Source organism: Phyllostomus hastatus, unplaced genomic scaffold (assembly GCF_019186645.2).
Source record: "Phyllostomus hastatus isolate PE091 unplaced genomic scaffold, TTU_PhHast_1.1 phas_scaffold_12, whole genome shotgun sequence".
NCBI classification, from domain to species: Eukaryota; Metazoa; Chordata; class Mammalia; order Chiroptera; family Phyllostomidae; genus Phyllostomus; species Phyllostomus hastatus.
In genome coordinates, this window is record NW_025334007.1 from 2,971,529 (window position 1) to 2,996,365 (window position 24,837).

At 43.7% G+C, this 24,837-nt stretch overlaps 1 protein-coding gene across 7 annotated transcripts in view; it reads left to right on the top strand.

Moving 5' to 3' along the window:
* DMD (dystrophin) overlaps positions 1-24,837 on the top strand; it is a 1,939,942-nt gene that overhangs the window by 1,885,684 nt on the left and 29,421 nt on the right. For all 7 annotated transcript variants that reach the window (XM_045855895.1, XM_045855896.1, XM_045855898.1 and 4 more), the window contains 3 exons: positions 1,827-1,892; positions 2,990-3,055; positions 5,734-5,892. In XM_045855895.1, the coding sequence (XP_045711851.1) occupies positions 1,827-1,892; positions 2,990-3,055; positions 5,734-5,892 (291 nt within the window). The remainder of the gene's footprint in view (positions 1-1,826; positions 1,893-2,989; positions 3,056-5,733; positions 5,893-24,837) is intronic.

The window sequence follows — 24,837 nt, forward strand, 5'->3', positions numbered from 1 at the left end:
TAAGAAAAACAACATGGAATTATCCTCGAGGCTAAGAATTAAAGCTCTGCATAAGATTTTCTATATGAGATTTTATTTCAGTGTTTTGGATTTACATGCCTTGTTTCCTTGGTGTGCTGATCCTTCGAGGTCTCAGGTGTTTCTTCCATGCACTGCCAGGGGAGCACATCTTATAAGGGGAAGCATTAAAATGTTTTTCTCGACGGTGGGTCTATATTTGAAGTCTATAATTGAAAGACTGGTCTGTTCCAGAAGATAGGGCTTATAACTCAAATAATTCAAGTACGAAATTGTCGTCACTTGCAGTGAAAGCTTCTAAACAAGCCTTAGCATTTTTCTACTAAGGGGCTGCTCCAGGGTTCTGAGAAATGACCAGATTAAATCTCCAAAGCCCTAGCAGTGAGGATTCATGTGGAAATCTTTGGATCTGCCTATTAAGTTGGGTAGTCACCCTTTTGTTTCCTCATGGTAGTTTTAATGTCTTTCTAATTCATTTCACATTGGATCACGGTGCCTCTTGACCTATACAACATTGATTTCTTAAAGAAGACGTTTATCTCTCAGGGAAGACTTGAGTTCCCCAGTAACTTGCTGTAGTGTGTTGTAATCATTTTATGACCGTATGTCTTCTTTAAGAAATATGGGTTCCTAGCACATTTCCTACGTAAGCCTTGATAACTACACATAGTTTTCTTTTTTTTTATGTAAAAAAACCCCAAACATCTTAGTGTTTCTACCAAGTCCTTGAATGCTACTTGGACGTTGCACTAAACTGGTCCTCGCTGAATAGATTACTGTTGACTTTTGGATCCATGCCTTTGCCAAAGGGCTTGCTGTGTGAGGACAGCAGTGGAAGAGACCTTTTGTCCTGTTCCAGTAAAAACAAAAAAGCACAAGCCCAAACTGGTTTTCAAAACAGATGGATTTTTTTTCCCTAAAGTTAATCCAAAGATACTATAACAACTTCAAGGATAGTTAATAGATTAGATGTGAAAGGGTGGGGGGAAAATGTTAACCCTTCCAAAATTCTAGTCTATGGGCCACCCTCCCCCCAAAAAAAGGATTTTAATATCCAAAAAGCATAGAGACTATTCATGCTAATTCCCCCCTCTTATTGTCCCCTCTGTATATTACCACACAGGATCCCTAATAAGACATAGTTCAGATGTCACATTCTGTTGAATATAGTCATTCTTCCTAAAAACATTGCAATGCAGTTTGAGGTCATTCGGTTTTACTCTGTGAAGTAGCCATATATACCTGCTGCTCCACTGGTACATATATTCCTTCCTTACAAAATTGCACAGACCAAGACATCTTGACATGCAGAGTCTTAAGAAGTCATATACTGGAGTGGCCTCTTTGCAACTTAATTCGTTAGCCATGAATCTTCTAGGCAAACGTAGAGTTTCCGGTCAATAAAAAGGGATCTAATAAGTTGCACAGGTGTACACTTTAGACCACATAAATGCTAAATCAATTTCAGAATTATAGGATATGAGATATTACGAGACTGGAGGACAAAAATGTCACGCAGAGATGGTTTCCCTCAACCTTTTCTAGAATTGAAACTTTCCACGGAAGTTTTTGCGCTCCCTCTTGATGGCTTTTGATAACAGCAGAAGTTAGGAGAGAGACCCTCTCCAGCATGGATTTAAAATAACTGGATGATCTCTCAGATACAGAGACAACCAACTGTGTACCTTAACCATAGAATTAGAATAAAAGCATTCTAGGCCATGTATATAACGTAATTGTATGGTGGGGTTTTTTTTTTCTCCATTAATGGATGGTATCTATGACTAATCACATTTTCTGCCTTATAGGCCTGCCTCGTCCCCCCAGCTTTCACATGATGATACTCATTCACGCATTGAACATTATGCTAGCAGGTATGAGACTAGTTGAATGCCAGGCAAATATTGATTAAAGTAACTAACCAAGGAGAGCTAACCTATAAGAATTTGAAACAAATCTTTTCTTTTTTTCCCTCCCCCTGCAACTTGTCTGATTTCTACTAATCAACTTTCCCCCTAACGTGCATGCCATGCCACTGCATGTTGGTTTCGGACACCAATAAACGCATTAATCCAGAACAATCTCCCCAGAGCCCGGCCTTTAAACATGTCTGATAGTTCCGTTATGTTTTGTATACTGAGCACGTTGAATAAATTGGCTTAGAAACCGTATAACCTTTTTTAGAAGACTGCTAGACCAGACATAAATATGTAAAGAAATGACACTATGTTATGTGGAGAATAAGAAAGCATTGGCTGCCCAATTTATGTGTTGATTTTCCATGCTTTGCTGTAAAGAAGAGAACAATTGATTTTTCTGCTCCTTGGACTTTGCTCTCTCCACCTTCCTTGTGTTTGAGATGATTGTTATACCTAAACATTGCATTGCTAATCGTAAGCTAACCTTATGCTTGTTACATAAATCTGTAAGAGTTTGGTTAACCTTGTTTTTAGTTGTTGTCAAAAGAAAGACTTTATTATTGTTTGAGGCGAAGGAGGTTTTTAAAGGTAACAACTGGTAGCAGACTGGATAGAGCACTCCCTTTCAAGTCATCCTTTATCAATATTCTCACTGCCGAACAGGTCTGTCGGTCTGTCGTCAGTGGGAAGCTGTAATGATCTTCCAAAACAAGGGGTCGTGTGAGGTGCAGAGTGTATTCGTTGTTAGGGGAGCTTTTCTTGTGAAAACAGAGGCCTGTTCTCAGTGAAAGGAAGATCGCTCTGTGAAGAAGAAAAGAAAACCAACAAACTACAACTTCCTTTATAATTTAGAGCGTAAATGTAGAGCTGCCAAGTACCTGCGGTCTCCCGCTCACCGCCTCCAATGGCCAGCACACACATCCTGTAATGTGAAGGATTCCTTTCTCCTCTTGACATGATTTATCCTTTAGTTTTCAGGAATGTTCGATTAGGTCTTGAATAGATTCTAAGAAGTCACATAAGTTTTAATGAGCTTTTACGTTTTTTATCAGGCTAGCAGAAATGGAAAACAGCAATGGATCTTATCTAAATGATAGCATCTCTCCTAATGAGAGCATGTAAGTATCCCGTCTCTTTTTACAAAATGTTCCTGAAGATGAAATTGCTTTGAGGGATTTAGAGGTAGGGTAGCACGGAAGATAGAAATTAGCATTATATACATTTGATCTTTCAAGGAGCCATTCATTTACTATTTTTCCCCACCCTTAACTCTTAACCTGACATGGAATGATCTCATCCAAACTGTGGCATTATTGGTATTCTAGAGTAGCAAAAACAGTTCGCCCTGTTCTTACGTAATACCATATTACCGCAAATTACAGAGTCCCAGATACTTCAGTTCTATTAAATCCTTCATTTTTTGCCAGACCTGCCCAATACTTAAAGCGATTGGATATTAATTTTTAAAGTGATGGCTAAGCAGTGTTTTCTCCATTCCCGGGGGAGTGGAGACCCGATCTCGCAGAGTTGTAATGGTATGCCCATACAGTAGGTTAGCTGTGCATTTTTCTTCTTCAGAGATCCGAGGCAGTAAGTTTTTGTGATTCAGCATCCACCCGCCCTAAAGACAGTGAAGCCGTCTCGTAAAGGGTTTCAGAAGAGAGTACAAATTTAGGTCACAGGTTTTTAGTGGGATAATAAGCCAGGCCTGACACACTTGAGGAAGGAGAGAGAGTGATGTGAAAAGTGTCAGGGAACAGAGCTCTGGCGGGGAAACAGAGGCTTCATTATAGAGGAGGGGAGGCATTCACGACAGGGGCGCCGAGGGATATCCCATGAACAAGGGCCTGAGGCAGAGGGAGCGGATGAAGAAACGAATGGGAGGGGCAAAAAGAAAGCTCTGCTAACTGAGCAGGTAATGTAGAGAGAACAAATGTGGTGGAAATACAAGTGTCTTCAGTTTCAGAACTTAACGGATGTCTCATCACTTTGTCATGGAACATCTAGGCAAAGGCACGAATGGTGAACGGATCGTATGTAGTTGAGATGGCAACCCAAAGTTACACTCAGATGAGAAAAGGCTGAGAGAGCTAGTATCCAAGGGGCATTGATACAGAACTGGCTATTGAAGACATGGGAATAAATCATGTCATCTGTTACAATAAAGGAGATTAAGGTTAATAACAAAGAGTTGAATGGACACTTAACCAATCATATATGACTTAGTCACTTAAAACAAAACAACCTTTTCCCCAAATGTAACTGCGGTCCGTTCACTTTCTCAGCTGTGGGGGGAAGTGTTCATATATAGAATACTTAGACAGGAAAATATGTGACCAAAGAATGAACCAAATGTAAAATAACCTGTGTGGTTTGCTTCTCCTGGTCACTACTTTCAATATGAGAAACCCCAGAACATTCAGATTAATTCAGGTTTTATCTGTGTAATAATGGCTGCCATCCACTGACCACCTAAGAGAACAGCAAGAGAAGTTTAATTACAACTATTTGTTGTAATTAAACATGGGAGGTGCTAGTCATAAAATTTCAGAATTTGGGAAAAGAGATCATGAATTAGGTAGTAAAACTGCTTTTGTTTTATTTTGACATGCAAAGCGTCAGTTCATCCTGAGGACGTAAAATCCATTTTGACTCAGTCTTGGAGGGTAACGTCAGTCATGAGGTTTTACAGGCAGGTCTGGGGAAGTGGTTTGGAGGATTGGTTGACTTCCCTTGAAGGTTTTTAACACCCAATGATTATTTTTAGTCAGCATTTCACTTCTCAACCAGTTACCTGGCTTGATGGACTGAAATCATTTAAATCAGGAGGATTTTTTTCCTAAAAATCTGAGGTGTTTTTTTTTTAAAGGAAATTAGTGGATGTGGAGAGAGAAATATGAATCTGTCATCTTAATGGTATTTAACCAAAGATGGCTTTAGCTTCTCATTAAGAACAGAGTGAAGTTCTTACAACTTGAAGGTACATGGGCTTTTCAGGAGCTAGGAGCAATGCATTTAGAAAATAATTTCTTCTCAACTGTACTTGAACAACAATTTTTTAAAATTTTTTAGAAAAAGGAATTTTTTTTTCTGTGTAGTGGAAAATTTCCAGTTTCAGGGAAGGATTGTGGCTGCCTCCCAAAATATAAGCCTTTTGCCTCTTTGGTCCCCAAAGTCACCTGAATGGCTTTTTTTCTTGCAATGTTTGGGTTATTTTTAATCTACATAATAATTGAATGAAACATTCACCTGTCTGCAGTTTATCATAGTTACTGCCCTGCCTCTGTGGCTTTTATTACTACCAAAGCCACACTTTTTAGTTCACGTTGCCTTCTACTTAACAAAATATTTACTCTTATTCTTTTAAGGACTGCAGTTTTTCCCCGGTCAGTGTCAACAGTAGCGTGGGTTAGCGAACAGATTGTGTTGACATGCTTGGTAGCAAAAGCATTATACAGCTATTATTTTGTCTTTTAATATTTATTAACAGTTAAACTGTCAATAGAGAGTCTCAGCATTTCTCTAATTCTGCCATGAACTGACCCACATAAATAGGCCAAATTCAACTGCAAAGTAGGAACGGGAAGAAACTTAAGAGCAAGAGACTCGAATTCTCACCCACAGGATGGCAGCCCACAACCTCGGCAGTGCCCACATGTCTTTAGAAGCAGGAAAAGGGGTCTAAGTAACTGTTAAGAGCAAAGAAATGTTTCTATTTTGAAATACACACCCGAGTCCCTGACCCCCAGCACAAGTAAGGGGGGATAAAACCAAAACCTTTGATTTTATTTTCCAGAGATGATGAACATTTGTTAATCCAGCATTACTGCCAAAGTTTGAACCAGGACTCCCCCCTGAGCCAGCCTCGTAGTCCTGCCCAGATCTTGATTTCCTTAGAGAGTGAGGAAAGAGGGGAGCTAGAGAGAATCCTAGCAGATCTTGAGGAAGAAAACAGGTGAGTTTTCTTTCTAGCTTTGTCGTTGGTATGCAGAGCGCATACGCCTGCACGCAGCAAAGTGCCAGGAATCTTCACTTAGAGTCGCGCTATGTCTGATTGTTTTCTCCAATAATCTGTTTAGCTCCATTTCCAGATATTCTGTCTCCCCCCTCTCTCCCCTCCCCTCTCTCTCTCTGTTATCTGAAAGAAGAAAATGAATGCAATAGTATAATTAAGAACTCATATTTTAGGTGGGAGAGGAATGAATGCTGATGGTGCTATTTGATTTGTTGCATGCATTCCAGAGGCTTCGTTTTTCTGCTTGAGAACAGAATGTAAGAACAAAGCAGGCCATTTCATTTTATGATTATACGATTTGTGCATGTGTTTGGCCGTATTATCTGTCTCTAAGCTTTTAAGAAAGTAGGTTGGTTGGCTTGGTCATACTTGGGAACAGGTTAGTTCCTCTGATTTCTCATCGTCAAATGCGGGTACCGTTTATGCTCACAATTGTAGCAAATTAGTGAGACGATTCCAGTTGTCAGCCATCACCTGAAACAGACGTTCACGTAAATACAGTAGAAGAGACTACAGACAATTCACAGTGACTGCGGAGAGGACAAAGGTGTAAAACTCTGGGATGCCGTGTGGTGTCGGGGAACGCGAACCATTGGGCTTTTACTTCGGTATTACATTTACGGCATCCCAGGTCCCTTGGTTAAGAGAGGCTATTGCACATGATCACTTCTAATTCAGCGTGCCTTTAGACAAACGCCACCAGGCAAGTCTTTAAAGGAGCAGTAGCTGAAATTTGTGGGACTCGAGTACTCTCATCTCCTTCGTTTAGCCCGGGGCCCCGAGACTTCTTCATCCAGGAACGGGGTGTATCTGAGAACCGATGCCTGCAGGGAGTGTCTCACCTCAAGATGAAAAAGCAAACTGCCATTCATCCAGTGCTTTCTGCCGCCCCATCCCTCTTTCCAGCTGTTGGTACCCTTGACCTACGGCCAGAGCTCCTTTGCTTGGTCGCCCATCCCTTTGGTCTTTTCCCCACCCCTCCAATAACTCCTCCCTACCAACTCGAGTTGTAGAGCTTTCTAGAACCAAGACCCGTCATGGCATTCTTCCCTCATTGCATTTCTGCAATTAGAAGGAAATCCAGCTGCTCAGCTGGGCATTAAGGCCATCCACACTCTTCTCTTGACCTGCTCTGACAGTTTCATCTTCCTTTCTACCGGTGTTCCGGCCACGCTGCTGTAGCTGCTGCTTCTGAACGCATCCTGCTCTCAAGCACTTTGTGGGCCCAGCTCAGGCTCGCGTCTCAGCTCAGCTACTAACCCCCATTCCTCCGCTGCCCTGTCCGGCCAAGGATAGATCACCCACCCGCCTCCTCCATGAGCTTCCTCAGAGTAATTTTCCTCACACAGCCCTGTTTCAGCCCTTGCATTTGGAATCTGCCTGTTGTCTGCATCCTCAGAATACCGCTACTTTGGGTCTTTCTCCTAGAACTGCGTGACAGTTTGCCTTTTCTATCTGTTACTCCCAGTTGCTCCCGCTCATGTGATGGCGAATGCTTTTGGGGCGAGCACTATGCATGTTGTAATCCTCTCAATGTCTCCTATGTACAGTGCCTAGCACACTGTGACTATTTAGTGCATGTTCAGGAAACAGTTGGTAAAAAGCTAAGTTAAAAATACAGTCAGGATGTCACACCAGTACCAGGAGGTAATACTGAACATTGTGTTGGTTTTAGTGGTAACATGACCTTTGGCCTCATTTGCAAGACCGGTTGGCAGTGAAGACCGTGGGAAGGAAGATATTTCCCTCCGCTCTATGGAGGATCACTATCAGTATCCATTTATGTTACAGCTAATTATTGCAGGGGGCAAAGCCAAATAGGAAAACAAGTTGGGATTGGCATTGTAAATAGAATTTGGTGTTACCTGGGAGTAAACATATTTTTATACTATATAATTGTTGCCATTGCATAATATACCTTTGTATCTCTTTGGTCAAGAGGTTTGTCCTATTTGCTGTTAGCATACTTTCTCTCCGCGCCGTGACAACCAGGCCACAGAGCACGGGTGGAGTACTGATGTCATCATATATATATACCATATATATATAATGTGTGTGTATATATATAGTGTGTATATATATAGTATATATATATATATATATATAATTTAATCATTGTCAGAGTACTTTAATGTATTTTGGGTCTTTTAATCTTCCCAAAAACTCCAAAGAAGGCAGATGGGAAAATGTAGGTTCAGCCTTGGCCGAGAAGCTCAGCTACTTAGAGCATTGTCCCAATACGCCAAGATTGCATGTTCAATCCCCGGTCAGGGCGCACATAAGAGACAACCAGTGAATGCCTAAATAAGTGGCACAACAAAGCAATGTTTCTCTCTCCCCCCTCCCTCTCTCTCTCTCTCTAAGATAATACATTTTTTTATTTTAAATAAAATGCAGGTTCAGAGAAATTCAAATGGCTTGACCCAGATTTCACGGTCAGCCACTGACAGACCCAAGTTGAAATCCAGATTTTCTGACTCAAAATAGCCAACTCTACCTTATACCAGAGAATAAAGTCATTCTTTGTAAATATCACTTACATAGAATTGTGCATTCTTTGTAAATATCACTTACATAAAATTGTGCATCACTTTAAATCTCATTTACATAGAATTGTGCCATATTCTCTGGAATGTACCTTCATTTGAAGGGATATTTTAAAGGAATAGACATGATTAAACCAGTTCATCTGCTTGTGGTACCAGTGATAAACCACTTTTCTCTGGAAGATATCCAAGAGCATTCTAAAAAGCGAGATGGATTCTTCTCTGAGAGAAAAAAACAAAAATTATGCCAAGCTGCTTGGAGCTCCAAAATGAAGAATCTGGTACTGATGCAAGTCTTTCTATAAGTTAGCTTGACCTTCAAGTAAAGGTCGGGATGAGGTTTCTTCTTTCTCCTTGTACTTTGCCACATTTCCACTTCCTAGCAAATCCCAAAGCAACGTCTCTGTGGAGCTCCCCTCCTGCAAACAGCCTGTGTGGCTTCCTTTGCTCTGTCCTCTCCTGCCTAATTACACTTCTAACTACATTACAGAGCTGCAGAGCCATGCTTCAGCCTTCGTGGTCTTTGAGTTCAGTGTTGCTTAAGGAACCTTCACTTTATCATTTCCTCCTTCTCTCTCCCTCCCCACCCCCCCTTCCCAGGAGGTCATTAGATGCCCTCTCTCGGTGCCTGCCAAGACGGCTGTTTTTCCCAAGTCAGATTGGCTACATAATTGGACAAATACAAGTAAACTTCTAGAGCAAATGGGTAAAGATGTTTAAAATTGAGATTACCCGCCCTGGCCAGTATGGCTCACTTGGTTGGGCGTCATCCTGCAAACTGAAATATCACCAGTTTGATTCCCGGTCAGGTCAGGGGCACATGCTTGGGTTGCGAGCCGGGTCCCCAGTAGGGGGCGTGCGAGAGGCAACCACACATTGATGTTTCTCTCCCTCCTCTCTCCTTCCCTTCCCCTTTCTCTAAAAATAAATAAATAAAATCTTTTTTTAAAAAGTTTGTATGCATTTATTTATTTTCAGAGAGAGAGGAAGGGAGGGAGAAAGAGAGGGAGAGAAACATCAGTGTGTGGTTGCCTCTCGAGTACCCCCCACCAGGGCCCTGGCCTACAACCCAGGTATGTGCCCTGACTGGGAATCAAACTAGTGACCCTTTGCTTCGCAGTACGGCGCTCAGTCTACCAAGCCACACCAGCCAGGGCAATGCATAAAGACTTTATAAAAATAAAACCAAGATTGCCTCATGTCCTTTGGACGTGTGCTTACTACATGTATTGTCTTTTTGTGTTCGTTTATTCTGTAGCTACCACATCTTGAAATGCCTGTTGGCAAAGGAAAGAGGCTTGGAGATCCCCATTCCTGACCAGCTGTGTTACTGAATTCTGTTAATCATTCTTATTCATGCCACCTCCCCTCAATTCTTTGGAGAACAGATAGTGGCTAGTGTGGAAGTGTCTCAGGGGTGTCTTATCTTTGTCTTTAGAATGTCACGTTTCCCAGTTATTGCACATACCATTCAATAAACATTTGTTGAATAAATTAACAAATACATGAATTGAAATGAAGCTGCATTTACTTTAATTATAGCACTCCTGCATGTACTTTTGACTTAAAAATTTTTTTAAAACCTAATTTCATACAGAAAAGCCTTTCAAAAGCTCTTCTTCTGCTTCCTTTTCAAAATACTTCCCTTTTGCAGAACTCCCTGATTGGTGCCAAGCATTGCTTTGTCGTAAATTTAGAATGCTTAAAATTCATTTTTCAAAATTCTGGGCCCTGTATGTCTCCCCCACTGGCATTCTCTCATTCTTGCTTTTTGCCACAGAAATAAGGTGAAGCCTCTGAACAAAGCTGCGTCTGGCTCTGAATCTTCTCAATAATGCCCGTCATGAATTAGAGGGACTGGGGCCTTATACAGCCCTTAGCGTTTCGCTTCTGCATAATGTATTCGTCTCTTACCACAGATAATTCAGAGTCGCCTTTATTTGGTCAAGACCATTTGGATGTTGAGAATTTGCTCCATTGTCTGTCCTTAACATTGCAAACTCAAAGTTTGCTGGGGTTTTTTTTTTTTTTTCCTGCATATATGAAAGCCTGCAATCTCGGGCACTAAATCTGCAGTGTCCAATTCTGATGTATTTTTCTCTGCACTGTCGAAATGAAACAAGACTCGGTCTGAAATGCTAGGTGTGACCCTAGCAATCAAAAGGTCACCTTTATGGCTGGCACACGCGGATTGGCACTCTGCTGCCTGCGTAGCACGTGGATTAGATTGTTCCCACATTTAAAGGGAGGATAACCTGATTCACTGTGAAAGTCTAAAGTTAGTTAAAGTTGTTAGTAGATGTTACATGACAACAGGCAATTCTGTGCATTTTTAGTACCTTGCTCAGTACCTTTCATGGGTCTTTTTTGTTGGGTGACCAGATGTTTTACAGCCTAAATTTAAGTTCTCTCTTGCTCCATTCCTCCAAGAATTATGCAGCGTAATTCTTTTTTATTTTTTTATTTTTAGAGAGAAGGGAGGGAGAAAGAGGGACAGAAATATCAATGTGTGGTTGTCTCTCGCACACCCCCTACTGGGGACCTGGCCTGTAACTCAGGCATGTGCCCTGACTGGGAATTGAACCAGTGACCCTTCGGTTTGTAGGCTGGTACTCAGCCCACTGAGCCACACCAGCCAGGGCCGATTATGCAACATTATTACTGTTATAGTCAAAGAAATCGTAGATCCATTGCTTATAACACTGAATTACATTAGCTGGAAATCATGATCTTTGCTTTACCTTCTCAGTGATGCCATAACTTTGGGCCCAGGGCTAGTAGTTTTCAGTCTTCACAGATTCAGGCTGTTTGTGCTGTGTTCCTTTGTGTGAGTCTCCAGCGATGGTGAGAACATAGCCAAGAGGAAAGGGCACTGCAGGGGGCCGGGAGTGGGCCTCCCAAGCAGAGGACGGAACAGGTGAGGAACAGCAGAGCATGTTTGGGAAATTGCACACAGCTGTGGTACTTTTGCAGCAATGCAATGAACGGTGAGGAGATGAGGCTGGCCAGATCTGGCCAGAACAGGAGTTGGTGCCTCCTCGCCTAGCACAGGGAGCCACTCGAGGGTGGCAGCCAGGAGCGATGGGCTCAGCATTTGCTTACATACATCACTCAGGCAGCTGTGAGGAGGGTGACTTTGAGAAGAGCAGTACCGCAGACAGAAGGAAATCTGAATGGGAGGTCACATGCACACCCAGGCAAGCAACGATTAGGGTGTGAAGTAAAGTGATAGAAATGTGGAAAACAGGCTGATTTTAAGAGCTATTTCAGGGGAGGGGCAGAGCCGTTTGATTGGGTGGCTCACTGGGTCGGGGGAGGGGAGAAACGAGTCAGAGTTCTGGTGGGCACATGGCAGGATGGCTGGTCACAGCTGGGACTGACAGTTCAGGATGAGTAGGAGCAGGGCCCTTCTATATTGATCTCTATATTGACATGAATGTAAATTTACAGTATTTATACCGTCCCTTCAAGGGTTGAGTAGCTGGAAGATGGTGAATGGGGTATGGAAGAGGTTGAGCTTCAGGTGCTGGCGACCTACTCACGTGTAGGTGTTGTGACAGTGACAAATGGAACTTAGAAGCTTGCAGGAGTGGTGTGGGCCAGAGATGTCAGCTCTGCGAGTCACCGGCTCACAAATGGTTGTGGAAACTGGGACAGTGGATTTACCTGGCCCCGGATTATGTGGCAGGAGAACACTGGGCTTGGTAGAACTCTGGAAAATGTGAACATTAAAATGTCTGTTTCAGTACTTTTATTCTTTAATAGGTAGTAACATCTTCTAAAGGCTTTAAAAAGGCATGTAGAGCCCTGGCTGGTGTGGCTCTGTGAATTGAGTGCCGGCCTGTGAACCAAAAGGTTGCTGGTTCGATTCCCAGTCAGCGCACGTGGCTGGGTTGTGGGCCAGGTCCCCAGTAGGGGGTGAGTGAGAGGCAACCACACACTGATGTTTCTCTACCTCTCCCTCTTTCTAAAAATAAAATCTTTATTAAAAATTTTTTAAGGCATATAGAGAAAAGTGAATCTTTCTGCAGGTTTTTGCCCTGGCCATTCCCTTCCCAATTCCATAGGCTGCCCCCCTATTGATTTCTTGTGTATCCTTTCAGAGATATTTTCTACCTGTGCACAGCTTTGCAAATTTATTGGCGGTGGTCAGGATTCTTTCACGCAGTGCTGTGTAGTGTTCACTCTGGGCTTCTCTTCTTACTCAAGGATCTCTCGCTACTTTTCTCATGCTGGGGGAAGCTGCCAGAGTAGGGGAGGAGAGCTGGGGGGTGATGGGAGCACGTTCCCAGAGGCGGTGGGAAGGAGAGGGGTTAAGGGCACAAGGGCACAGGAGAAGGCGTGGTGGCTGCGGATGGGAGAAGGGCCACCTCTGAGGACAGTGTGCTGATGGGTGACGATGTTAGGGGTAAGAAACAGGACTGGGGAGGGTAAGGGAGTGGATGTGAAATGTCCAGTAGATGTCACTGGTAATCAGTAGCCACTGACTCCCACAGGGCGGCCATACACTTTGTCTTCAGGTTGGATGGGTGGGGAAAGAGTGGTGTCTGAGAAATGTACTGAAGGTAGGCCTTCCCTGCGCTTGACAACATGAGCCCCCAAAACAAAGGGCCACAGAGCCTGTTTAGATAAGGGGGCTCGTTTCCCACATTCATCAGCCAGCCAAGATCTTTCACGGCAAGAGAAGCTATCAGAGGAAAAGAAGCCCTAGGGTATAGACATTGCATTTAATAAGCTGTGGGAGGGCCACCCGCTCAAAGCCCCTCAGGAAGGGGGGACAGGTACACTGTGTGAGGTCACCGTGACTCAAAGGCTCAGTGTCTAACTAACCAGCCCAGTAACTCAATTTCCTTCACTTCACCCAGAATTTATGGAAATAAATTCTACACAATTCATGGAAATAAATGGGGAACTGAGGATGACAATTTTATTTCTCTCTTTATCCTACCTAATTCTCTCTCTCTCCCAAACTGTCTCGTTATACTAAATATACCAATGTTGCCTTAAACCTTTTTGGGGAACAGGATGGGGTTTAAGTATCAATACTAAATCTATTACAATGGGAAATAAATACCTATTTAGGGACTGGAGTTGTTACTCCATCCCAGGGTACCATATCGTAGAATCAGATATGTTAGAAATAAGAATAGAGATCAGATTGTTGTCCAGCGAGCCCAGAATCTTGGCATAGGAAATTGTGGACAGTCATGAAGACCGTTGAAAGCACCCCTCTGGTGAGCAGACTTACAGGTAGAGCTTCGGTCCCCCTAGAATGAATGGACTGAATGAAAGCCAAAGTTCTTATAGTCCACTTTCCCTTTGTAGATTCCCCATGAAGGCCTCGCCCTCCTTAGACTTGCATTCAATTCCTGCTCCAGAATTGATTCTGCTCATCACCGCTTTAGTCACTTTCCAGGCCTAAGGATATAATTCCATTCAACTCAGCAGCTACTTAGTGAATGCTTACTGGGGTTTTCAAACTGCCAGGACTGCCAAACCAAAGAGGCCTTGGTTCTTATTCTCCCAGAGTTCCAAATGTTATAAAAGGCACTAAAATATAAACATGTAATTATAACCCGGTGTTACAAGAGCTCTTTGGCCACAGAGGTCAGCAGTTAACCATCTCAGAGATTGGAGAGACCACTACAAAGAGAACTGACGGTAAAGACCAAATAGGAGTTTTGGGGGGCTGAGGGGAGGGCGGAGAATGAGCTTTCCCTACCAGCGGGGCGGGGAGGAGTGTGTAGCCAGAGCAGAGAGCGAGAGAGGACCGGAGTAGTGAATCATAGGTGGGGACCACTCTTTAAAGGAGTTCGCAAGTTATACTAAGGAATTTGCATTTTATCTGATAAGCAATTGAACGGTGATGTTTTTTTGAGGAGGGGAAGACTGAGAAAAGAATTGTAGGCAGGGCACTAAAGCCATGGCAATTGGGAGAAAGAAGGACAGTGAACCCGCGTGTTGGAAAGATGGTCAGATTCCGAACGGAGGCTGTCTGTGGTCAGTGGAGGAGGGGTGGAGAAATGGGAAGGAAGGTCACACTGCATGAATGAGGCCAGGGCAGAAAGGCAGGGTAGGAGTCGGGTGATAGGACATTTTTTCATTAGGGAGCTGGGAAATGATCATGAAAACACCGAACACAACACAGTACGCACAGGAAAAGCCGCCCATTTGCAAAGGTCAGTGAATAGAGAAAAAGACCTCTGTAGGGGGCATACAGTGTGGTGTGTGGGCCAAAAGACATTCAAGTGGAAATTTCCTATATTGATTTTATGGATTCACTTTCCAAAAAGTGTTTGCGGGGGGGGGGGGGAAGACCCACAGCAATAAGATTCCCACAATATTAATAGTAAATCAGTAAACCTAGTAGGGATTAGCATAGTTGATATCATTGAACTTCAGATTTGGTCCACTCTCCTCTGCAGCCAGGGCATCAGGAAACACGATGATTTGTCTATTGAATGCTGCGTGAAAGGCGCATGCCGCTTTCTCAGAAAAGACCACGTGTTTCCCGGCTCTAAATAACAACAACAGAAACGAATAGCTATCATCTGAGTGCTTGCTGTAGCGGGGGACAGTTGTGAGTACGTGTGAGAGCCTCTTTAATTCTTACGGCGACCCTATGAAGGAGAGGCTGTTTCCAGAATAAAGACTCCCTGGCACGGAGTGTGAAGGGCACGTCACGCAGCTCATGAGGAGTGGGGACTGGAATCAAACTCAGGCAGTCCGGGACTCTTAATCAGTGTTATACTTGATCTGATTATCGGCTGGTGTCCTCATCAGTATTTTTATAGCAAAGAACAAAGGAGATTGTATGTGGCTGCTTCTAGTGGCCTTTGATAATTGTGGAAAGCTTATCATTAAAGAACCAAAGAAATGATTACAGTTCTCCAGGAATAAAGGTCACTGGTACCCAAAATGTGTTCTGCAGAATACTAAGAGCTGCCTTCGGGAAAGGATTCCAAGGACAGATAGGCCTTAGGAACACTTGTATTGGAAATCCGTGAGCAATCGAGCGCTGAGTCTAAAAGTAAAGAAACGTGATCCGCTTTCTGTAGTCCGGTGTTGCTTACATATATTTGACCACTTATAATGTTCTATGGAACGTACTTTAGTAAGAAATCAAATGAAGGAAATAAAGTAGAAACAGACTCATAGACAGAGAACAGACTGACAGCTGTCAGAGGGGAAGGCAGTCGGAGAGCTGGGTGAGAAAGGGAGAAAGGGGTTGAGAAAAATTAAAAACTCAATAGACACAGACAACTGTATGGTGACTACAAGCAGGAACGGGAGGTAGGGGAGAGAAAAGCGGAGGGCTAAATGGTGATGGAAGGAGATTTGAGTTGGGGCGGTGAACTCACAGTGCAGTGTACCGATGTGTTGCAGAATTGTACACCTGAAACCTATATAATTTTTTTAACCAAGGTCACCCCAATAAATGCTATAAAAGAGAAATTCAAGTTTGTACTCAACTTTGAAAGCCAGGCCAGGAGACAGCACAATTGGGTGTTGAGAAGCCTAGCCACTGCCCTTCTGGGGACACCAGAGGGAATCGCTCTGACAGGTGTCTCTGCGGGTGGAGCCTGGATCTTTCTCACAAAAGTCACTTTTGATATACTCGAGCAGTAGAGCCCTCTAAAGACCAGGATGATTCATTCCAGAAAATCCAGAGGGAGCCATTAAATCATCTCCTGGTGAACACAGAAAATTCCTTGTACTCTTTCTATGGAATATCTCACTGATCTATGGAATATCTCACTGAACAACCTGGCTTTCCGAAGCACCAGCAGAAGTCTCCATCCATAACTTGACAAAACTACCTTGCCGGATGGTGTTCTTTTTTTTTTTTAAAAAAAAGATGTTATTTATTTTATTTTTATAGAGTGAAGGGAGGGAGAAAGAGAGAGAGAGAAAAACATCAATGTGCGGTTGCTGGGGGTCATGGCCTGTAACCCAGGCATGTACCCTGGCTGGGAATCGAACCTGCGACACTTTGGTTCACAGCCCGCGCTCAATCCACTGAGCTTACGCCAGCCAGGGGTGTTCTTAATTGCTGTTAATTGAATTCTGAAGGATGTCTACCAAAGACGGCAACTTTTGCCTCTGTGACAATTACTGTTGTATCTCCTTCAGTATTTAGGTGCAAAGGCCAGTTGTTATTTGAGGCCACCCCTGCACTGTGATATGAAAGTGTATTACCGACACACGGGCAGGTATTTGTCCCTCTTTATAACAGGTGTAGTGTTTCTGTTACATATAGTTCATCTCAACAGAAGATGAAGGGATGAATTCAAAAGATGGAGAGCTAGTATATGGTCCCGTGTAACACTGCTTGAGTAAGCTGATGCCTTTTTCCGGCACTGAAGTGTTAAAGAGGATAAATAATACATTAACCTTGTGTGGCTTGGTGCTTAGCAAGCTCCGGTTCACAGAGCCCATGGCTCATGGAAACACCCAAGAGACGGTTGAAGAGACAGGTGAGGAGTTTAAAAGGGAAGTCAGTCTGGATTGAGGAGTAATGGCTGGCAGGGGGTGGGAAGATTAGGAGGAGGATCGGGTCCTCTATGAGACTCTATGTCCGGTATATGGAAGGAAGACCAAGAACCTCCCGTGAACGTGTACTCGAGAGTAATCGATCACGCCCAGTGAGAAATGGTTTCCTGGTTGTGCAGGTGTCTAACCTCCTCCTTTCTGTTCAAAAGCTATCTTAATAATTAAAGTTGACCTTTGCTGTATCTCCCAATTCTGGGTCACCACTCTGCTAATGACAGGTCATAAGTAAATCCACCGGATTCTTTTCCTCCAATTTCATAGTATGATTTCAAAGATAGAAACAGCCTGTATTTTTAGCTTTAGTGGTGAGAACACTCCCTAGTCCTTGTACGTTAATGTAAAGTTCACCACCAGGGTTAAACTGAACAGCATCCCACACACTAGTGATTCAGAGCCTGGCCTGCAGGATCCGTGTGTGTTGTGGCTGCTCGTGAACAAATACACACGGACAACAGAAGTCCTGTGGGCGAAAAGGGAGGGTGTGGCTACTCTCTGAGAGAGGGCCAGAGCCCTCAGTCCCTGCCTGGACAGGCTTTTATTGCTTCTCTGGGAACTTTACATGGAGGGTAGTCCTCATTTACCAGGCACAGGATCACAGGGTCACTGCAGGGGACCACCTTTTACAGAAAACAAAGGAGATGCTGCTGCTAATCACATCACAGAAGAAGGATATTTGCAAAGGCAAAAGTGGTTGAACCAGTCACACTCCATACTGGGGAGGCTTAGCACACACTTTAGGAAGCTGCAGTAAGCATTTGCTGCCTCAATTCAGGGTGAGGGAGGTTTAGCAAAAGCAAGTCTCATAGCAGCCTAGGTACAATGCAGGCCTGATTCCCCACGGGAGAACCTCTCCGTGGGCGTGGTCCTGTGTGCCACTTGCTCCCCACTGGTTTTCCACGTGGAGGCTGAGCTACATTTCCACACCATGCGAAATGGTTCCCTACACTCTAGCAGGTGAGCTCTTCAAGGGCAGGGGACAGTATGTCACGCGGCTTCGTCTCTGTGGTGCTGGCTATGGAAATACGGGCTGGGGAAATGAATGGATGAACACACTTTGGAGGTTTCCTCCTGATGGATCTTTTGGCTGAGTTTCAGGGCTTGTCTTTGTTTCTCCTGTTTCTTATGTGATTGTCCTTTCCCCACATCCCTTAATACACCTGTTCAGGGTGCCATGCCATTTTCTATTCCACTGAAACCATCTAAGTTGCTTAGGTTAACCCAGACTGGGGCATTTGAGGGCTTACTTTTAGGCTCTTTTTAAAATTCATCATCTGAAAAATATCGAAAAGCGTTTGCACAGATAAGTCTGCAGGCATGTACGGACCGTCTTTCTTCTATGTACGTGGGTTAAACTTGACTCCTCCATCGTAGGAAAGAGCATTGGGAAATTATTGTCTTCACTGGGGAAATCATCTTTCATGCTGTGAGAAATATGATTTTGAATCCAGAACTTAACCTTTTTCCAGAAACATATTCATTAACCCACACATCAGTCCCTTCCTTTTTGTGTAGTTATGATTTCTTGATGTTTTTCTTTTCACTTATTTGTAATTATAGTGGACAGGCGATATGGTATTAGTCTCAGGTGTACAGCACTGATCGGATATGAATGTAGCTCAGTGAGCACTACGATAGGTCTAGTCACCGTGTCACCATGCATAGTTACCGTGACATTGTGTATATTTCACCTTGTACATTACATCCCTGTGGCTTATTGTCTAACTGGCAGTTTATACCTTTTTTAGCCCTCCCTCCCCCATCCCTCTTTCCTCTGGCAACCATCAGTTTGTTCTCTGTTTTGTTTTGAGTTTGTTTCTGTTTTATCTGTTCATTTGTTTTGTTCTGTAGATGTCACATAGAAGTGGAATAATAAGGTATTTGTCTTTCTCTGACTTAGCATAATCCCTCTAGAGCATTCATGTTGTCATAAATGGCAAGATTTCGTTATATTGCTGAGTAATATTCTATGACATATATATGTATCTCACATCATCTTTATCCATTCATCTATTAATGGATACCTAGGTTGCTTACATATCTTGGCTATTGTAAAAAATGCATATATCTTTTCAAGTTAGTGGTTTTTTATTGTTTCAGATTAATATTTAGAAAAGTGGGGTTGCTGAGTCATATGGTAGTTTTTAATTTTTTAAAAGGTTTTATTTATTTATTTTTACAGAGGAGAAAGGGAAGGAGAGAGAGAGAGAGAGAGACCTCATTGTGTGAGAATGAAACAGTTCCCTCTCACACACCCCCAAGCGAGGACCTGGCCCGCAACCCAGGCATGTGCCCTGACTGGGAGTCAAACCAGCAACCTCTCGGTTTGCAGGCTTGTGCTCAATCCACTCAGCCACACCTGCCAGGGTTATTTTTAATTTTTTGAGGTATCTCCATACTGCTTTCCAAAGCGGCAGCACCAATCTGCATTCCCACCAACAGTGCATGAGAGTTCCATATTCTCCACGTGCTCGCCAGCACTTGTTTATTGATGTATTGATGATGGCCACTCTGACAGGTGTGAGGTGATAGCTCATGGTGGTTTTCATTTGCATTTCTCTGATGGTTATTGACATTGAGTATCTTTTCATACGTCTATTGCCCATCTACATGTCCTCTTTGGAGAAGTGTCTGTTTAGGTCCTCTGCCATATTTTAATCAGATTGTTTGGTGTTTGTTTTTGATGTTGAGTTACATGAGTTCTTCACATATGAGAGATATTAACCCCTTGTCAGATGTATCATTTGCAAATGGGTTCTTCCATTCAGTAGGTTGCCTTTTCATTTTGTTGGTTTCTTTCGTGGTGCAAAAGTTTGTAGGTTGATATAGCCCTATTTATTTTTGCTTCTGTTGCCTTTGCCCTAAAAGACAAATCCAAAGAAATATTGCTAAGATCTCTGTCACCGACTTTAGTACTGCAGACAGTCTGGTGTGTAAGGGCCGGCCCGCTGCACTGAAGTCACTTGGGTGGGGCCAAGGCCACCTGTCAGTGTGTCATTGTGGAGTTGCTTGGGAGAGGATCTGGTTCGGGCCTAAGCTGGCAGCCACTTGTGCGAGGTTTGGGACCCTGCGGTGGGAGCTAAGATGCAGGCTGGGGCTGGCTGCCACTTGTGCCGGGCTCAGGGCCATTTGGTGGGAGCTACAGTGTGAGCTGAGGCCAGCGGTGGCCCCAGCTGAGGTTGGGGGTGCTTGGAATTGGCTTCCATAGGTGTGGGAGGCGTGAAGCCTTGCGGGGCGAGCAGGTTGGGTGGGCCGAGTGACGTCAGCCAGGTTAACGGAGAGTGGCAGACCTGGCAACCCCTTGAGGCGGGCCAGCCAGGGGAAGGAGAGCACGATGAAAGAAACAAAGCAACAGATGAGCCCGCCTGCGCTTCTCTCCCCAGAGGGTCCTCACTAATCCCTTGTCCCTCCAGCCCTCACCCTGCAGTTAGTCGATTCAGTTCCTCCCCACGTGACCCAGCCACTTCTCAACCCGCTGCATCTGCACTGGAATGTGGACCGAGTGAGTGTGCGCTTGAGCCCCGTAAGAGCAGCATCGGGGTCCCCTACTGCCCTTCCCCTTTCTTGGACGTAATCCCTGGTGGTTCTCAAAGGCACGTTTCACGCGGGGCTCCTCTCTTGGCTTTGGCTCGCTCCTCAGGGGGCTCCTCCATGGCTGAGACATCACTCCTGCTTGTGACCTCCCACTCTGTGGGTGGGGGACCCGCCCGGACTGTGGCCCTGCCCCTCCTCCCATCTCTACACGGCTTCTTCACAGCCTCAGTTTGAGGATCGTGTACAGCTGGTCTTCGCGTGGTTCTCAGTGGTGGTTGGTCTAAGTGTAATTGTAAAAGTTTGATGTGTCTGTGGGAAAAGGGGATTTCAGGATCTGCCTGCTCCACCATACTGGCCCTGCCCCAGAACTTATTTTTAATTTTGTTTAGGTGCTTTCTTGAGATATAATTTACATACCATACAGTTGACCCATTTAAAGTGTCTAATTCGCTGGTTATTAGGATATGCACCGAGTCACGCAACATTGTCACAGAATGAATTTTAGGACACTTTCCTCACCCCAGAAAGAAACCCTGCACTCATTTTCAGTCACTCTCCATTTGTCCCAAACGACCCTGCCCCAGCCCTAGACAGTTGCCGATATGCTTTCCGTCACTACAGATTTGCTTATTCTGATCACGCCATGTAAATGAATAATACAGTATGCGGTCTTCTGTAACTGGCTTCTTTCATAGTTTTAAAGAACGTCTCTGCGGGAGCATGTATTATTAGTACTTCAATCTTTGTATTCCTGAATGTTATTCCATCACATGGCTAGACCACATGTCCTTAATCCATTCAGCAGTTGATGGCCATTTGCGTTGTTTCCACTTATTGGCTATTATGCATGATGCTGCTGTGAACACGCGTGCGCAAGTACGGAGACTTGTTGTAAAGGAGCGAGTCTGTAGTTTTTGTCGTCGTAATAGACGAGGCCATACGATCAGGTATGGCAAGCATGTACAGCGGTGTGTGCCAGGAAGTGAAAAACAGGCCAGAGAGATGAATTGACCGGGAGAATGAAGGCCCCAAGTCTAACTACTCATGAGGGACTCGAGCCTTGGCCACACAAAGCTTGGGAAATTATGATCCTCCCAGAGACTGTTTTAGCTTTTTGCTGACCACAGACAATGGACGTTTGAGGCTTACTGTATTTGTCTGAAGACTGTAACACACTTTACCCAACGGTACTATTCCTCGGGACCAGACGTCCTCATCTTTAAAACCTGACCAATCCCAGTGTGCTTTGGAATGGGGAAGGTTAGCCACTGTTGTTTTTGTCTTGGGTTTTCTTTGTCTGCCTTATTTTCAGGTATAACAGGATTTTTAATGAATTCTTCTCTTCCCGTGTTGAACTTCTGATTAATACATTTCATCTATAGACAATGATGTGTTAGTCCCCAATCAGGAATTCATGCAAAATATCTCAATCAGTGAAGATAAAGAAACCAAAGCTAATTGATATTATCAGATTCTGTCTCTGGGAATTCACTCAAGATAATAGATTGGTGTGTTGCAGGCATATCCCCAACATAGAATACATCTCGATATATTAACCCTGTACACTCGGTCCGAACATTTTATTATAGCAGTAATCTACACACATACTCTGATGATTTTGCATGCCCGGGGGATTCTGTCAAATCTTAGGAACTCTCACCCTAGTAGTCCTAAGTCAGTGATTTCATTTTGTACAGAGGATGGAAAATACTGTAATTTCCAAATTCAACGGTATCTCTAATAATGGCTAGAGGGCTATAACTCATATATATACAGAGAGCAAATATTGAATGGGATCCCTTTCTGAACATTATACCTTTTCTGTCAAGCTTAGTAAGTCTTAGTAGATGGCTTTTATTTAAGTGCTTTCTTTTTCTTATAGATGTTTATTTTTAGTGAGGGGGAAGGGAGGGAGGAAGAGAGGGAGTGAAACATCAATGTGTGGTTGCCTCTCGCACGCCCCCTACTGGGGACCTGGCCCACAACCCAGGCATGTGCCCTGACTGAGAATTGAACCGGTGACCCCGTGGTTCACAGGCCAGCACTCAATCCACTGAGCCACACCAGCCACGGCTAAGTGCTTTCTTTTAACAGGAAATTTGCAGCACAGCTGAGTTTCCAAATCTAAACAGTTCAGAACATATAGAGAAAGAAGTAACAACAATAACAATAATAATAACCAACGTTTATGGAGTACGTAGAGGGGCTAGGCACGATCTGAGAAAGCTGTACCTATGGAGTACAAGCCACACTGGCTCATGGATCCTCCGATGGGGCGAGAGCACTTCAGTGCGTTCCCCAGCCTCAGAGAGTGGCAGAGCCTGACTGTGACTCCGGGTCTCTCTGGGCGCAAAACCACGCTCTGCAACCCTCTTCCAAGTCCCTCCTCAGCCAGGGGTGGGGCAAGGCATGCAACATTATCTTCTTTTTCCTTTCATGCTTCAACGTCTCTTTTAAAATGCAGATATCACTGGAAGGAATGGCACATGATTTCACAATCCCAGTAAGATTTGATAGACTACTATATAACACCCTTATACTGAGCACATTTCAGTAGGAAAGGGGTTGGAATTAGGAGCCCTGAATGCAGGCAAGGGGGACAGTGTTGAGAAAACGATGGGAAGTGAGAGCCTGGGGGAGCCCTGCCTGTTCACTCTTTCTTTTGCTAAAGGCAGCCCGGAAGTACGTGAGTGTAGCTTTCGCCCTGTGAGCCTCTCCTAAGGAACACTGGTAATGCCAAGGCGCATTCATGTCTTGCCCCAAATAGTTGAAGGGTGTTTGCAACTTTGCATTTGATACCATGTTGCAGGGTATCTTAAATATTTGTATTACGATCAGAAAGGCTCTGTGCCATTCCCAGTTTTGAAACTACATCATGCTTGCAAAATTTGTCTTGATCCTTTTTATTTTAGACATTGCTGATTTGCTAGACTTACAGTTGCTGTGATAATGCTCTGTGATTTACTACATTTGCCTGTATCCAGATTGGTGGATATGATATAGCTGCTTTTCATAGTGTATGAGGGTAAAACTAGAGAATAGCTGTTCCTGCTTTATGAAGTAGACGCTGCGGGTGCCCGTGCATTGGTGCACACTGTAATGGGTAATACTGTTTAAAAGGCATTCATCAGTGGAACGTGACCTTGGGTTCTTGACTTCAAAATACCATTATGTAACTATATAATTACACATAGTAGGAAAGTTGCATTTAAGCAGTCGATGACATACTTTGAAAACACTTGGCCTCTGTAAATTAATAGGAATTACACCAAGGTTGTTCTAATGCTCTTTGTCATAACTAACATGTAGCTAGTAGGGATTGCTGGGAGGGCCAAGAGAGTTCATGTCTTCAGCAGGTAGAGGTTAAGGCAATTTGATTCATCTCTTCTGTCCATTACTTGGTTAGGAAAATTTCTAGTTGGCTAGAATTTTTTTTAATGTAATTTTGTATCTGGCTCTGGCTGGTGTGACTCAATGGAGTGAGTGCTGGCCTGTGAAGCAAAGGGTTGCAGGTTCGAGTCCCAGTCAGGGCACATGCCTGGGTTGCAGGCCAGGTCCGCAGTAGGGGGCACACGAGAAGCAACCACACATGAATGTTTCTCTCCCTCTCTTTCTCCCTGCTTCCTCCTCTCTCTAAAAATAAGTAAATCAAATCTTTAATTTTGTATCTGGACAACCACGTTTATACACTTGACGGCACAAACTTTTAATCAGATACGTCCTACAGAGGTGGAGAATGGAGGGCTTTTTTTTTAAGCTCTGTGGAGAATAAGAAATTAATAATGGATGGGAGCCTTTTTTTTAGGATGACTAGCTGCAGGAAGAAATTGTGACAGAGCCATGTGCTGTGAATTTGAATTAGTGTTCTTTGGGGAGCTACCAGAGAAATGTAATTTACAACCTCATCAAGAACGTAAATAGATTCTCTTTGGAGCCGTGGTCTGATCGCTGACATATATTCATCTGTGTTGAAATGACTCCATTTACATTCTAATTAGAGAATCAGTCAGGGTGAGATGTACATGTAGAACTTCAGGACAAGCAAAATATATATTGGTAACAACATAAATTGATAGCCAGCTAATAAGATGAGTAAAATGTGGACTTGTGGTTAAGCTTGCAAACAGCTCACTTTGGAACAGCGGTAAGTATCTCATTGATCTTTTATGGGCATGATCTCCAGTACTTTATAAATACTGAATCCAAAGCAGCCTAGCATTAGGATGTACTGTCAAAGGTATTGGCATATGTGTTT